Here is a 17,828-nt window from a genome sequence, read left to right on the forward strand (position 1 = left end):
GTTCAGCACTTATGACATCCCTTAGATGATCCATGGCCCATTCGATCGCGTAGAAGCTGTTCTCGCTCTCGTCCACCGCCACCAACACTCTCAGCTTCTTCCTCTCCACCTCCGACTCCATCTCTTATTGTTATTTTCTCTTTTGGTATATGCATGCATATATACTTGTATGTGTGCATGTATACGAGTTGTTTGTGTGATGCGTGTTGCATTGCGGACGCCCATGATGGTTTTGGTTTTGACACGTGGATAAGGCACGTGTCGTGGTCGTGACAATTGTGTTGGATACTAGGTTCATTGAATCATCGTGGTACGTGTCCACGTAATCTTTTGTTACAGTTTAGTCCGTAAGATTCGGTTTATTGTTTCAGTTCATTGATTGATGTTCAATGAAAGTAATATTTTTAGAAAATGTTTTTACGAAAGATAAAAAAAAAATCGCTATGACAAGCTCAAGATCTCCATGGAGTCAACAAGAATCAGATATGCATTGTCTTGCTATAGAGATGACGGAATTACCCTCGTTGTACCCTTTAATGTACCTGGATTATCTTGGGCCCAAACTAAACCCACAAATCCGTGAGCCAGATTGTCTAATTGGGAAAATCACTCAAATATACTAAAAAGTAGGGGTGTAAAATGGGCGGGTCGGGTCGGGTTCGGGCCGGATTCAATTCGGGTCTAGAATTTTTCGGACCGGGCCGGCCCGCCCATTTATTTTTCGGGTCTAGGATCGATGGCTCGGAGTCCGGCTCTATAGGGCTTCGGGCGGGTTCGGGCCGGGCTTCGGGCTTTTTCTTAAATAAAAATATTTTTTTTTACGATAATAATAATAATAATATGAAACGTTCAACAAAAATATTTTTAAAACCGATAACAACAAAGTCATTTAGTTCACAAATAAAAATAAAATTGAAAAAATTATCCAATTGTTCAATTCTCCAACACCACAACATGCGATTAAAAACTTTGAAACGTGATAAAAAAATAACAAACATAATATAAAAAAAAATTCTATCATGTAATTAATTTAAAACCTATAGAAAAAAATCAATATGTTCATATACAAACAAAGGTTTAAAAATATATATTTGAAAACTTTTACCCTTTCTAAAATGTAAACTTATATATATATATGATATAATATGGTTAAGAAATTCAAAACTCCCGTCACTTTAAAAAGTTTAATTGGAACCAAGATATAAAAGTTCATCATTTGGTTCATATATATATATATATATATAACCCGACTGGCCCGGCCCGACCGGCCCGTAGCCCATTTGGCCCGAGGCCCGCAAGCCCGAAGTTTAATGAGCCTATATTTTTTAGGTCCATGTCCTTATAATTTTCGGGCGGGCTCGGGCCGGGTTTCGGGCTCCGGGCTTAATTGACATCCCTACTAAAAAGTGTCAACAGCAATTTCACCTATACACAAAAATAAAATCTTTTTTTTCAATTCTATCAAAAAGTACGAAATAACCTTTCTTTCATATTTTTTATGATTTTATTACGAATGTTATATAACTAACATACGACTAAAAAAAGAAGTATTTATGATCGTATAACAACTAAAGAAGTTATAAAATAAGATGTATTTTTTGCCATCTCATTTAGAATCAATTCTAACTATATTTAGAATCAATTGCAACTGTATTTAGAATTAATTACGATGTTGCAATTATAATTACACAGTTTTATTAAGGGTAATATGGTCTTTTCGAAGAAAAATTAATGTGTTATATTTTTTTTGGGTATATCACAAAAATTGCTGACACTTTTGGTATATTCGAGTGATTTGCCTTGTCGAATTCCCGACTCGATGGAGACGGATGGCCTCTCTCTCTCCTCTCTCGGTATTGTTTTCCGGCCTTTTTATCCGGTGGTCAGCTTTCGACACGCGCCGCTACTGCCTTCGGCAGATTCTTGCTTTCTATATTGTTTACTGCGGCAATCGTTCATCGGAAGAAGGAACATTGTTTGGCCGGGAAATCGATTCCATTTCTGAGTGTGCCGATGGTTAATCAGTCGTTGAATCGTTTCCTCTACAGTTTCCGTAAGATCTAGTTACTCTTGCTCTCCCTAGAAGACCTAGAACTTTCTCGCCTTAGCTTGAAGGATTCGTTTTTCAATGGTTAATCGATGGACGACCGTGTTTCTTTTTTCACTACCTTATACCGTTTCTTCAGTCCATGATCCGATGTTTGAACATGGAGATCTTCGATTTGTTCAACGAAGAACAATTTTGTGTGGGTTTCTGGTTAAACGGTATTTCACTGTGACGTTTTGAAGGGGAAAAAAATATGTCCTTGCATTCTGGTTTTGACAAATTTTCTTGAAATTTGTTCCGCGGGGCATGTTTGCGATCCCTCGAATCTAATGTATGATGTCGAAACAAGTCTCTTCCTTGGTAATGATTCTTGAGAATTTCCAGTTTCAGTCATGGAAGAGTCACCTCCCAAGAAAAGACAAGGATCATATCAAGGAGTTCTTTACAATGTTACTAACCTTTTTAATTCACAATGTTCAAAATCAGACAAGGTAGTGAAGGAGACATCACTGGTGTCTCTTTGAGGTCTGAAATCGAGAAGAGGAAAACGCTATGAATCTTGGAGTGACGGTTATAGCCATTGAGCCGGCTCTGCAATTGCGTAGGTGAGCTCTTTCGTAAGGTCTGTTCGTATCGATTCTCCCTGGTGTACTTGTTCTCTCATTTACATGTTCTTCGTGGAAGAAGATTCTTCCTGGGTTTTTTCACCATCTGACACACAAGTGAGAGTTTAGTGGGTACTCATTTCAGCCATCTCCACTCCAGGAGGATGACTGATTTGGTAAGTAGCATTGCCTCTTCCAGTTGCTTTATATTAGCTTCAATTTGTTTGAAACAAGTACAGTAGCGGTACACAGTCTATTTCTTGAGATGGAGGTAGGGTGTAAATTGGGCCGGTCCGATCCGACCCGGTCTGGACCCACAATCGACCCGAGAATTTCGGATTCGGGCTGGCCCAAATTTTATAGGGTCTATAAAACTAGACCCAAACCGAATCTTATAGGATTCGGGTTCGGATTCGGATTTGGACCAACTCAGTTTAAAAGCCCGAATTTTTTGTGTCTATAATTTTAAGTCCAAACCCGATTTTTTTTTGGACGGGTTTGGATTGGACTTTGGGTTTCGGGCCCAAATTGACACCCCGAACACTTTAGCTGTGTCTCTGTTGGGAGGTTTTGGTTTCCAGTCACATTCTTTACCTTTGAATTTCACTTTAGGAGTGGTTATTATAGTGAATAATATTTCAATGCATTATGTTATGAGTATTACATTAGATTTATACAAGAGGTTGTTGCTGTGGTTTAGGAGAGAATAAGGGACAATCATATCTACGAGATTACAATCATTGACTAAGGAAAGAGTTACGGATTTGTTGGTTGTCATATATCTTCTTTCCTATACGCCCCCGCAAGATGTGTGTCGGAAGAGACACCGATCTTGAGACGCAGCAGCTCGAACTTCTCTCGGGGAAGCGGTTTGGTTAGGCCATCAGCTAATTGATCCTTCGAGGAGACGTGTGCCACACGTAACAACTTTGCTTGAACCAATCCCCGAATAAAATGATAGTCAATCGCTATGTGCTTCATCCGTGAGTGGAACACCGGGTTTGCGGCTAAGTATGTCGCTCCAACATTGTCACAATAGATGACCGGGGTTGTCGACAGTTGAATTCCAAGTTCGGACAGTAGCGAAGTAAGCCACCGAACCTCAGACGCTGTTGTGGACACCGACTTCTATTCAGCTTCCGTTGACGATTTTGCCGCAAATCTTTGCTTCTTCGAAGCCCATGAAACAGGATTGCCGCCTAGGTAGATGATGTGAGCACCCGTTGAAGAGAAATCATCTTTGTCACCTCCCCAATCCGCATCCGAGAACGCATGTATATTGCTAGAAGAGCCAACATGAAAGTGAATGCCATAGTCTCGGGTTCCAGCAATGTACCTTAGGATGCGCTTGACTGCTCTCCAATGATCTTCACGTGGTTGATGCATGTATTGCGAGAGTTTGTTAACCGAGTAAGCAATATCCGGGCGAGTGTGTAAGAGATATTGCAAACCTCCAAGGGCTTGGCGATATTCCGCAGGGTCGGTAAGAAGAGGGCTGGAGTGAGCCGAGATGAATGTTGTTGACGCGAGTGGTGTAGGTGTAGGTTTCGCATCAGCCATGTGATGTCGTGCTAGAAGATCCGAGATATATCGTTGTTGAGTGAGACGCACACCTTTGGAATTCTGATGCACCTCAATACCGAGGAAAAACGATAGCTTTCCAAGGTCTTTGAGGGAGAAGCGTTGTGCTAGAACATCAATAAATCTTTGGACCGCGTCCGAGTTGCTCCCGGTGATGATAATATCATCAACATAAACAAGAAGGTAGAGTGTGACATTGTGTTGATGATATATGAATAGAGAGGAGTCCGATAAGGAGTTGACAAACCCAGATGAAGTAGAAATTGGCGGAGCTCATTGTACCAAGCTCTGGGGGCTTGTTTAAGTCCGTATAACGCCTTGTGTAACTTGCATACGTACGATGGCCGGTCTTTGTCGACGAATCCTGGGGTTGCACCATATAAACATCATCATGGAGAGAGCCTTGTAAGAAGGCATTGTTCACATCGATTTGTCGTAAATCCCAGCCTTTCTCGACTGCTATGATGATAATGACACGGATAGTTGCAGCCTTGATCACAGGACTGAATGTCTCCGTATAGTCGAGTCCCGGGCATTGGTGAAATCTTTTGGCGACTAGTCTCGCTTTGTGCCTGTCAATGAAACCGTTAGAATCACGTGTTTTCGGTGGCCATGATGCGGTGATGGACCGGGAAGAAGAAAATGGATAGCAGCAGTTGGCTGGAAAAATAAGGAAGAGCTTAGGGTTTTGTCGTATGACTTTGAGAGGTTCCGATACCATATAGTGAATAATATTTCAATGCATTATGTTATGAGTATTACATTAGATTTATACAAGAGGTTGTTGTTGTGGTTTAGGAGAGAATAAGGGACAATCATATCTACGAGATTACAATCATTGACTAAGGAAAGAGTTACGGATTTGTTGGTTGTCATATATCTTCTTTCCTATAGTTATATCATCACCTAATGTCTCCGCGTCATTCCAATCAAAATCAATGTTACGTACTTTTCTCTCTGTTTATCACCAGATTCTCTTATAATATACATACATCATTATGTATTTTAAAGACGGTCGGCTTTCTTTATTTTGCCATCTTGTATGCTTCACATAAAGTTTTGTCCTCGATTGGAATATATATATATATATATATATACTAATTGTCGGCCTAAATATTCAGTTTTTTTCCAACCATCTAGAACGTCATTTGCATTAAATTGTTTTTCCTGACACTGTAACAGTTGAACCTTAACCTAATGCCTTAGAGGGTAAATCCGATAATAGCCGTCGTGGAAGCCGTAACTAACGAAGAAAGAAGCAGCTGATTAATCATATATCTGGTGAAAAAGTACTTTACGTTCACTGATTGCCTACTCCGATAGAACCGTCGTAGGGTATATATACATATGTGTGTGTATATGTATGTATATAGCATCCGAGGGCATGGTTTTAGGGTTTTAAAAGTTAGGTTAAAGAGTCTTCATGCACTAATTAGCACAACCGAACGCATTTTTCTTACACGTCCCAAATTACTTCTCCTTTTATTAGTTACCAAAATTTTCTTTTCTCCCCGCACTTTTATATGTAATTACATTTGTTTATTTCAATAATATAGTCAATATTCACTCGTAAATTTTTTTTTTTGGTAACGGTAAACCTTATAAATATAAATGTTTTTACAATAGGAAAAATCCGTAAGATAAATCCCTAAGTACAAGGAGTCATAATAACCGAATCCAAAAGAAACACGAGAATTATACGAAAGACAACATTTAGAGCTCTCATTACCAAAAACAGTTCAAAAAACTAAGAGTTTCCTCTACCCTTGCGAGTTTTTTCAACTAGTCTGAAATTTGAAGGATCAAGAATGACGTTGTTAACACAAGAACGAAGGGAGTACTGGGGTTTTTGGATTGTAGCAGCAGCGGAAGAACGAGCGCGTAAGATTCGTTGAGCTTCTGCCACTAGTCCTTTATTTGAGTCAAAACAAAATTCACTCGTAATTTCCTTTCTAAGAAAGTCTGAGATGTATATATAAAGATACAATACTATATATATATATATATATATATATATATATATATATATATTGTTAATGTTATTAGACGCCATGTGCTTATTCCGTTTCTAGAGGTGCTGAGTTTGATATGTGATACGAATGGGATGAGAAAGTATGTGACGGAGCCACACGAAGGATAAGCTCATGTGTCCACATGTAATTGTCCCATGACATTAAAAAAAAAACATTATAATACGAAAAGCATGTATTAAAACAGTCGAGAATTGGGTAATGAGTAACTTTATATTTGAAAATAATTTTTTTTTATATATAAAAGGGCAGTCATTTTTTTTAATTTTTTTCCAAAAATTCGAGTCATCGTCACCGTGTTTGCAATCAAAACATTACACATTATATATATCAGAAAGAAAAAGAGATCAATGTCTTATAAGACAACAACAAGATTTGAATATATAAGAAGTGAGTGGAACACTGTGTTTTGTAACAAAAGAAAAGCCACGTCATATGTTCTTCGTCTCGAATGATCTTGAGAGGATACGGGTGTTGGGTACGGGACTTGCATCGATGGACCATCTGTTTCTATTTAAAAAAATTATTTCCAACATCTTTTTTGGCCAATTAATTTTATAATCGTATTCCTTTTCGATCGTTGCATAAAGATTATGGAAAGATACACGAACTAAAGAAAACGCTAGTGTACTTGAAAAGATCCAAGAGTTGATAACATGAAATTTCACACCTCACATTATATTAATAATGGTGCAGCATACGTGACAATTTTGTAGTAGTATAGTGTCGGACATCCTAGAGAGGATCACAACAACCCACGCCATATGTCATTGCTGTAATCACAAGTGAAAAAGAGATGGTCTATGGTTTCCGAATCCGCGTCGCACAACATACAGGTGCATCTACTCCTACAAGCTACAATCTATTTCATTTGGAGGGAAAGAAACTCCCGTCTGCACAATGATGAATCGTGGCCGGCGGGACTCCTTGCGAAAGAGATCCTAAGCTCGACACGACGTAGACTTTCCAGCATCACCAAGGACCTTCGGCGAAGCTCATTTGATGACTCGATACTTACCATTTGGTTCCGTTATTTTGAACGACTGTAACTCCCATGTTTGAGTCTTCTGTCTGAGTTTCTGTAACTGTTTTTCTGCCTGGTATGCCAAGGCTTCTTGTATGTAAACGAGGTTAATTTAATATATTTACGGTTAACAAAAAATATTGCCTCCCACTAAAAAAAATATATGTGCGAATTTTTATGAGTTTATTTCAAAAGTAAGAAAGAAAGGAAATTTGCCTATGAATTATGTATCATTCAGCAAGCATTATCTTCTCCGAATTTAGTTTTTTTTTTCTCTCGCAAATTCGTGAAATGGAATACGCGCATAATTGTGCTCACGCATATTATTTAAATTTTTATTATGATGCAAATTTTATTAAAAACACAAAATTTAGGAGATTTGCCACAGTACCATTCCCCATGGAATTTTAGATATATTTCTGACTAAATGCATACAAATATACGAAACATTGAATCTAATCATGCAACATTTTTACGGAGGGTCATCATGTTCCAACTAATTTGCCTAGGTTTCTTGAAATGATTGGCTAGTCTAAATCTCTTTCAGTAATATATATATATATATATATATATATATATATATATATGTATATATATATATATATATGTGTGTGAATACTCGAAAAGACAACGTTTGTTTGTCCTTAACGTCGCAAGCTCAAACTGACGATTAGATAAACCGTGTCCTTATAATGAGGTTCCTACTTTGAAATTCTGCCTCTTAGTCAAAGTACATACATACCCTAATTTATTATGCGTGTAATTTAAAACTAATCCCTTTATTTCACCTCGTTTTATTATGGGTTCGATATTGAATTTGTAAGCATATATATATATATATATATATACAGTTCTTTGACTTGGAATTATTTGCCCTTGATTACCCAACAACATCACTTTCGTGGTCCATTTATGTCCATAATTTGAAACTCTATATTCATGACCTACAGCTACAGCTTATCTATCGAATGCATGCAATAATATGAATCTGTTCACGTACATGTGTGTGTATACTTCTTTTCGGCTCTAAGTTCTCAATATACACATATAAAAAAAATCTGTATATATGGGTAACTCTGTGCAAAAAGTATATTTTGTGTGAATTGGACAAATTTATCTGCAATTTCATATATATATATATATATATATGTGTATGTGTTTGGTGGAAAAAATATGTATATGTTGAATAAGGTCGTGATTAAACTATTGTTATAAAATGGGCATTCAAACTATATTTTTGGGCGCCATCATGTATTATAATTAAGTAAATATCATTTTCTTAAATGTACGTATTTATTAGGAATTAATTCTTTCGACAGCCTCTCTTCAAATAATCAACACATCAAAAGGAATCTATCTGGTTTTTTATATAGATGCGTGCGTATGTGCATATCTAGTTTTATACGTCAAAACAAACATAAATGTAATTATCACGTATACATGCCATTGCCACCACATATACATAATATATATATACACACAATTATACGATGTACGATTTTGTATACCTTCATGTGCAGTAGGTCACCATAACAACAAGATCGGGCGTTGGTAGGTTCGTATAGAAGAAACTCTAAATAGATCAAAGATCAATCCAAAATTCCGCACACGTGTGATGGACCCACGTGGGACATATTTGTCGGCGTTGACCGTTGTCAAGGCTTTGACAAGTCAGCATCGTTTTCCAACACTTTTCACTTATTTTCTATTTAATTAGTAAGATAATCATATACTGTAAGCTAAATAAATTCGATTTGACCAAAGAAAAAAGGAATATCAAAGTCATGAATTCATTTGATTCTTTATATAAATGTGCTACGTATAATAATAAATAAATACTACATGAACTAAAAGCATGAAATTAATTTAAAACAATAAGCATAATAATAAATTAAGAAACCATCAGCATTTATGAATAACGACGACTAAGGGGGGGTAAAGGAAACGAAAATAAAAGAAAAAGCCAAAGGAGGGTGGTTGATGATGAGTTGTCAAGGGAGATGTGTGACGTGGACAACTGGTCAAAGCGGGACCCACACAAATGAACTATGAACTTACAGAATCACTATGCGCCCGTGCGGCGATATGTTCGCTTATAATTATATAGCCCTTTCATATTAATTTATCGAAATAAATACATCATATAAGCTATATACTGTGTTTATATATATAGGAGTTTTTTTTAATAACGGAAGACCGCTAACTGCTATTTTTCGGACGCACTGACTAGGTAAACCTCCGACTCGGAAACAGCCTTTGTATAAAATATATACTGTGTTTATATATATAGAAGTTGTTCTGTAACGCTATAACAACCACATATGTTTTTTTTTATATCGGTGATTTGGCCAAGGTAACAACCACATATGTTGATATACGTATAGTTTTATCGATGTATATTATCATTATTCTTAAATAAATTAACGAAATTTATATCCCTAAATGCATGCATGCATATTGTATTATTCAAATTATACGTATGTATACATAACGACAAAGTTTCTTAACACCAATGATTAAACTTTCATTCCAGTTGCTTAGATGATTTGACTGTGAGAAAATCAATCAGCTAAGCTTCACCATTTTATAATATATATACACACACATATATATATATATATATATATATATATATATATGATAAATAATTATTGAAGAAAAGCATCGAAGGCCGAATGGGCGCGGCGATGACACGAAAAGCTGTCTGCTTGGAGAAATAATGCAGACAAATTATTTGCTCCTGAGATGGAAGATGACTTAATATCAGGTTTCGTTTGGTCGGATTGTTTCTTCACTTTTAAATTAAATAAATAAGGAATTTAATTACCAAGAGGCCGTAATCTTCCCACTCATTAATATCGCTATTGCGAAACTTCATTCCAAAACACGCGAGGGTCATACATACATACATACATACATACATACATACATACATACATACATACATACATACATACATACATACATACATACATACATACATACATACATACATACATACATACATACATACATACATACATACATACATACATACATACATACATACATACATACATACATACATACATACATACATACATACATACATACATACATACATACATACATACATACATACATACATACATACATACATACATACATACATACATACATACATACATACATACATACATACATACATACATACATACATACATACATACATACATACATACATACATACATACATACATACATACATACATACATACATACATACATACATACATACATACATACATACATACACATAATTAATTAGTATATTAATGCGTCATTGGAAGATTTAGCAGGTCCATATACAGCATTGTGATGAAAATTAATGACTTCTAAGGAATGTATATTCTTAATCAAAACGTGTGGAAAATTGCAGCCTCTGAGGCAATTTATATGTAATGGACACCAAAAACAAATAACATCTATGCATATATAACGTACGTTCATTAATGTTTCAAACTTTATTAGGCAGAAATTTACACTATATATATATATATATATATATATCACGATGTAAACATAAATGTAGTTTCGGGTAAATTCTTTATATATACACTCATCGGCGGCCGGTGCTTTTTTTTTTCTTTCTGTGTAGCCCTTGATATTGTTGTTTAATTCCAATTGGCAGCAAGGAAAAAAGTATTATAAAAAGCTTATAATATCACTGATCATATTTCTTCCATTAAGTACAAATTATTTTGATTAAATACATATAATATGCTATATCTATATATATATATATAGGGATTTTCGTACGTGCAACCCTTTTTCCATGTAATTGTATTTGTTTATGCTAGGTGGTGGGAAAAAAACAAAGTGTTTTTTGGGTCACGGGTATGTCATTATTAGGGTTTTTGGGTGTGGGGACTCGGTACCCATATGAGAAAAAGGTTTACATGTTGGTGCCTATGTGTGACACAAAATTAGTTGATTATTTTTCTAACCAAACATCATCAATATTTTAGCTCAATATACTTTATAGTATACGTTTTGATTATTATTTTTTCTAATCGTATTGCTCGACAACCCTGACCCTTGTGTTCAAAATGTATCAAATACTCTCTCCACTGTCTCTACCATCTTTTTCCCATCATTTTAAAATCTCTGTCCCTTTATCGATTCTGAATTAAAAATGAACAATATCGAATCCCCGATTGTTTTGGTTGATTAAGTCGACATATGGAATCGAATCGTATTGTACCCGGATTATGTCCGGATGTTATTTGCCAAGTTTGCTTGAGAATGTTATAAAAACGAAAAACAGATATTCAAATTCCATTCTAAACACATTTAGTTAACTAAACAAGCACATACAAAGGCTCTCAATTAAAGGCAGAAGCTTTTAAACAATTTTTTCTTTAACACCACTACATAAGCTAGGGAACATTTCATAATGTTACTTGGAAAAAGTATAAAGAGGAATCATATATATATATATATATTTGTGCGTGTATGCATACAACAAAATTTCTTGAATATGAAACCAGCAAATATTATCTATCCATGGTGAAGTTTTAACTTCCCAAATCAGTAAGCTCTCTGTAGATATGTGTCATGTGTTTTTCTTTAATGGATGTATATTGAAAGATTATATGGCAAACTAATATATAAGTGATTAATCCGGGTATTGTAAATATATATGAAGTCCAATTCGAAGCCTGATGTTGTGGTAACAGAGTCCATTATTCTCTAAGATGTCATGAGTTCGATTTCACTTTCTAGTGAGCATATTATTTGGATTATTTACATGTTTCACGTGGTTTGCATGGTATTACGTGGAGTTGGAGATTTATCACCGACCGAAGAGTTGTGGTTTGTTACAAATATTTCAAACCCAAAACCCTTCGATAATAACATAAAAACACCAAACACATTTAATCCTTTGTTAACGAAAACTCATAAAATAATGAAAGAGAAAATATTAACTTTGGCCCCGTGGGACACCATTTTATTACTCTCTATATACATTTGTACATTAACCTTTGAGATATAAATAGAGAAAATAAATAAAACAAACTATCCTAAATTAATGTTAACTACTCCTAACACGTCTCCTGTCAACCCATCTTCCCTTAAGACTCGATTTGATAATTTGACCATTTCAAATTATTAAAAAAACATTATTTAAACATAAAATAAAATATTCCAATACAAGATTATTCTAACATGGTTGAGTTCTCACCGTTACAAAATATATATATACATATATATATATATATATACATATGATATATATTTCATATAATGTACCAAAACCATATCTTCGATTATATATTCCTTTAGTTTCATTTTTATGATTGTTTTTTTACCCATTTAATGATTTTTTTTTTGGTAAAGCCATTTTAAATAATTATTTATAATGTATGAATGCATATTGTAACGGCAAAATCATCCAAAAAAATCTGAAGCTTCTATATTGTTGAAACCCATTTAGCGCTATATAATTAAGCTGGACCATATCAACAGTTAACACGTAATTTTGTAAAACTCTGTTTTGTAATTTTTTTATAATAAATAAATCTCTTTGATGAAAAGAAAAGATCTACCTACGGTAATATATACGAAGCAGTTTTACAAGTTTTAAACATTAGTTTAAGTAACTCAACAGTTGGTGGCCCAGTGGGTGAGAGGTGACAAAGTCATCCTCAAAGTCCTGGTTCGATTCTACTGGTGGGGAGGGATGTAATTTCTGGCCTAAAATGGTCCATATACAAAAGTTGGTCCCGGGCCTAGGGTGGATGTAGTCGGGTCGAAGGTCCGAGAAACTATCCTGGTTATAAATTAAAAAAAAACATTAGTTTAAGTAGCTTCTGTTAGTAAAAAACCTTTTTTTCCTAAACAAAGAAAAAGATCTGATCACCCATATTCATACACTTTATATATGTGTGTGTATGTGGACGTGTATATTCACACATGATGTAAGAAACGTGATTGAATATTTCATGTTAAATTACAGATCCGTAGATATTCAAGATGATATATCATATATATATCGAGATTATATTGAAGGAAGGAATTATGAGAATCTAAATGGAGAACGGGTCTACAATAGCCTCCTCTATATATAAGCACGTATGCGATCTATCAGAGATCTTATATGTATGTATAGCTAACCATTTTCATATAAATTTCATAATTTGTAACAATGCAACCACAAGGTTGGCCTTAAGCTAGGGTTTACATAATGATCAACCATGCGCACACACAGATATATATATTGCGTATGTAGTTAACCAATCTAGCTTTCATTTTATTTATTTATATGTATATATATTATATACACCTTGGTAAAATATTTTTAATTTGTTGGACGGGGTTGGTTAGATCGTCTGATTTTTATTTTATTTTTGGTTTTGTTTTAGAGAAGTGTATGATCTCTTGTAGTCTTAGACATATTTGGAGTTTTCAAATGCCAAGCCTTCAAATTTTTTACCCTTCAAGTAGGGGTGGGCACGGATCGGATATCCGGAATTTTTTAGATATCCGTATCCGTATCCGATCCGTACAAATATCAAATTTTATTATTCGTATCCGATCCGTAGTTTCGAATATTCGCAATTTCAAATATCCGCAAAAACTACGGATATTTGCAAATATCCGTATGTAATGTTAAAATAACAAAAATGATAAATAAAATTACAGAAAAATAAAAACAAATAATATATATAATCTATCAAATACAAACTAATTTTTTCATGTACAAGTGAAAAAAAGAATGAATCTAAGGATAATCGCCAACGAAAACCAAGATACCAAGTTGGTAATAACCAGAAAGTGTTCCAAACCAACAAAAATGGTGATGAGCTTGGACCCAATAAAAACGGTGTTAAGCTTGGAGAGGAGGGTGGTGGTTGTGAGCTTGGAACCTGTAGAAATGGTGATGAGTTTGGAGCGAATAAAAATGGTGTGGGCAGAGAGAGAAGGAGGGAGGCGGACAAAGAGAAGAGGAAAAGAACGGAGAAACAAAATAAACCCTAATATATTTTTATTTTTTACAAAGTTATCCCCCATATATAAGTTAATTACTAAATTATCCATATATTATTAATACATTAAAAAAATCCGGATCGGATCGGATATATCGGATAATTCTATTTTGATATCCGTATCCGATCCGTATCCGACAAATACTTTAAAACCAATATCTGTATCCGATCCGTGAATTCCGGATATCCGAATTTTCGGTTCGGATACGAATCGAATAACGGATCGGGTCGTTTTTTTTGGATATTATGCCCACCCCTACCCTCAAGTGTAGGAAATCTTATAGTAAGTGTAAACTGTTAGAAAAGTTAGATAAATGTTATATTTGAAATCTACTAAATGAGTAGATAATTATAGCATTTTTAATTTCTTAAAACGGTGAATGAGAAATTAATTTTTAAATATGGTTATCCAAAATAAATGTAAAAATGTGGTGGAAGAATATTTGTCCTATATTGGAAAAATGACAAAGCACAAGGAAAGAAGTTTCTTTATATGTATGTTTGTGTCACATCTAAAGTTTTGGCCAAGAGGAAGAAATGGGCTTCCTTATAAAAAGAGTTTCCCTTGAGTCAACAATGCTCAAGTTTAAGGTTGACTAAAGCTAAAAAGACTTGGTCCTACTTCTTCCTCTTTGGGAGAAAACGAGCAAAGTTCCCAAGCGGAACGTTTAAAATTTGAATTAAAAGTTCCATTCGGGGCGATTCAATTCAGAGAATAACGTTTCAGTGTGGGATTTAAAGTTGCGCGTCGATATGAGATAGTTGGACTCTAAACCAATGCGTTCTTGACGAAACGTTTCTTTTTGGAATGATTCAGATAGAATAGATGGTTGAAAGGGTGGAGCCTTTTCCTTCACATGTTTTCGTAACAACCCCCGAATATTATAAATAGGGTGTCCATAGGATCATTTTCTGCATCCCATTTTTTCTGAGCGTTTTCTTCTTTTCAGAAAGAAAAAATCTCAAACCTTTTCTCTAAAGAATTCCGAACTTTTGTAGTTCGCGGGATTTTCTTAAACAAGTGGTGCTTTTGTAGAATCGTAAGTCGTTGTATCTTGGAGACGATTGTCAAAACTGTAACCACTTAATAACGGGCCACTTTCGTTTCGAGGAGATCGTGTAGAACACAAACCTTGACTTAACCAAAAAAAAATTCTATGTTCGAAATTCTGTCTGAATTTCAGAATTCCAGATCATCGGGATCAACAGAAACATGTTTAATCTCTTAATAAAAAGAGTTTTTTTATATCAATCTTGAGATTCAAATGACCCGATCGACAAATGAGATGCAACAAAACTTTTTCTTATGAATATTAATTCTTTTATATGATAAAAGGAGAAATAAAAATTGACGGAATTGCATATGGTATATATATGATTGTCTAAAATCGGCTAATGAGGTTATAAAATAAATAAATTTTACAAGCAAGGTAATTATTTTACCAGTAGTCCTCGGTAATTATTGAAGTCCAGATGTTTGAATATGTTCTACTTACAGACATAGCAGGGAAGAGACAAAACACCAAAATAAGATGAGTTGATATAAATATATTGACCAGTTTTTTTTTTTTTTTTAAAGTGATTGGCTTTGTGCTTAACTACTCTTTTTTCTCTATCTGTAACCCTATTTTTAAATATGGAATTTTAATTTCTAATTGTCTATATAATACAAAATCCAGATGGATTATCAATTTGAAAACGAGAAAAAACAAAATAGTCTTGCATAAAAGTGATGTATTACGTGTAGGCCATTAGGCAGACAAAATGCAATTAAAGAAATAGATTAATTTATATGAAACCCACCATCTTCTTTATATTGCCATCTTTATAAAACTTGGCCCTAATGCCTCTTTAAGGGCTACTCAGGGTTAATCAAGACTTCCATAGCAACAATAAGACCAACACACAAAAAAAAAGTTATTTTTTTTTTTTACAGATTCTTAATTTTCTTCGCAATGGCTGGTGGTTCTGGTTCTGGTTCTCCTTGTGGAGCTTGCAAATTTCTGAGGAGGAAATGCGTGAAGGGATGCGTGTTTGCTCCTTACTTCTGCCATGAACAAGGAGCTTCGCATTTTGCGGCCATTCATAAGGTGTTTGGAGCGAGCAATGCCTCTAAATTGCTCTGTCATCTTCCGACCAGCGATCGTTGTGAAGCCGCCATTACAATCTCTTACGAAGCTCAAGCTCGGCTCCAAGACCCCATCTATGGCTGCGTCTCTCATATCTTTGCCCTCCAGCAACAGGTCTCTTCCGCCTTCCTCTTCAGTCCTAGTTTTCATAAACCCTAATCTTGGTGGCTCTTTTCAATCTTTTCTTGGACTATACTTGGAAATTGGAGAAGGAAATCATAATCCAAATTACTCCAAACCCTTTTATGGTGATCGCAACACGCACGCTCGAATCCGGGATTGTTCATTGAGCATGATATATATGCACAAAAAAAAAACTGTATATATATCCAAATGATTTATTTCGATTTCTGTGTGGTGTTTGTAGGTTTTTAATCTTCAAACCCAACTTGCGATTCTCAAGCAACAAGCAGCTCAAAGCATGATCGATACTCTTTCTCCTTCATTAGAAAACCCTAATTGTTACTATGAAAACTCTAGACCTCCTTCTCACCTTCATCAAGAACATCGAGATCTTCACCAAACCCATCAACAGATCCACCAAACCGCAAATTCCAATCACCAAATCGACCTAAGCCCTACGGACAACATTACGATGTCTTACATTCAACAAGGGATTGTGGTCGGAGATCTCAGCAGCAGCAACAACAACAACATGGAGAATTACTACAACGAGAATAAATCGTCAGGGGAAGCCCATACTTCCATCTCGAGTTTCGGTGAATCTTCTCAACAATGGATGGCTTTTCACGACGCCGAAGATCTTCATTCTGCGACTTTTGGGCACCTCTTATACTCATGATGATTCTACTTAAGAAAAAGATGGTTTGATCCCAAAGATCAATATATATATATATATATATATAGAATTATATACAAGACTTTTTTATGGATTTAGTTTTGATGTTGCCTGGCTCAAAGATCCAACTTTGTTTTCATAAATAAAAAGCTGTATGCCCTAGCTAGAAATTTATATAAACATGCCTCATCTTCCATTACCAATACCATAAATATGAATATATGATGAATCCTTACTTTAGGTCTGCCTTAATAAGGGAGAATATATCCGATTCTTTCCATCTGTTATGTAATTAACCTATTTATATTCCTCTTACAAATGGGGAAATATGTCTTGGACCGTCTATGTATATATATGGAGGTTCACACTTTGGTTGTTTAGTTGTGCACGTGCAAAACATTACGACCTAACTAATGTCTGAGCCCTAAGATTTGCATTCTTTTGTTATGGTCCGCTTATATATAGGTTCATAATCAAGACATTTGATTTATCTTAATAAGTTACATTAAACCGTTTCGATATGAGTTTTTTTTCCCTTCATTTGCAATTAACCAAAAAGAATCGATTCACATTCACGAGACAACG

General features: G+C 35.0%; 2 protein-coding genes across 4 annotated transcripts in view; one reads left to right on the plus strand and one right to left on the minus strand.

Annotated features, from left to right (window-relative positions):
* LOC104802796 (universal stress protein A-like protein) overlaps positions 1-146 on the minus strand; it is a 1,049-nt gene extending 903 nt beyond the window's left edge. For 2 of the 3 annotated variants that reach the window (XM_010526585.1, XM_010526577.1), the window contains exon 1: positions 3-146. In XM_010526585.1, the coding sequence (XP_010524887.1) occupies positions 3-121 (119 nt within the window). In that variant the 5' untranslated portion in view covers positions 122-146. The other variant, XM_010526569.1, reaches the window with a different exon arrangement.
* Positions 147-16,200: 16,054 nt separating this feature from the next.
* Positions 16,201-17,290, plus strand: LOC104802826 (LOB domain-containing protein 29-like). Its single transcript, XM_010526608.1, has 2 exons — positions 16,201-16,558; positions 16,812-17,290. Exons 1-2 carry the CDS (start codon positions 16,271-16,273, stop codon positions 17,244-17,246), a joined length of 723 nt encoding a protein of 240 aa, XP_010524910.1. The 5' UTR covers positions 16,201-16,270; the 3' UTR covers positions 17,247-17,290.
* Positions 17,291-17,828: the final 538 nt, after the last annotated feature.

The sequence above is a fragment of the Tarenaya hassleriana genome, unplaced genomic scaffold (assembly GCF_000463585.1).
Source record: "Tarenaya hassleriana unplaced genomic scaffold, ASM46358v1 Cleome10, whole genome shotgun sequence".
In the NCBI taxonomy this organism is placed as follows: Eukaryota; Viridiplantae; Streptophyta; class Magnoliopsida; order Brassicales; family Cleomaceae; genus Tarenaya; species Tarenaya hassleriana.

What these genes read in the sequence shown, in the direction of transcription:
- LOC104802826 (XM_010526608.1), top strand. Translation starts at nt 16,271, where the DNA reads ATGGCTGGTGGTTCTGGTTCTGGTTCTCCTTGTGGAGCTTGCAAATTT. An exon ending in TCTTTGCCCTCCAGCAACAG is followed by an intron (nt 16,559 to 16,811) that starts GTCTCTTCCGCC and finishes TGGTGTTTGTAG; the next exon opens with GTTTTTAATCTTCAAACCCA.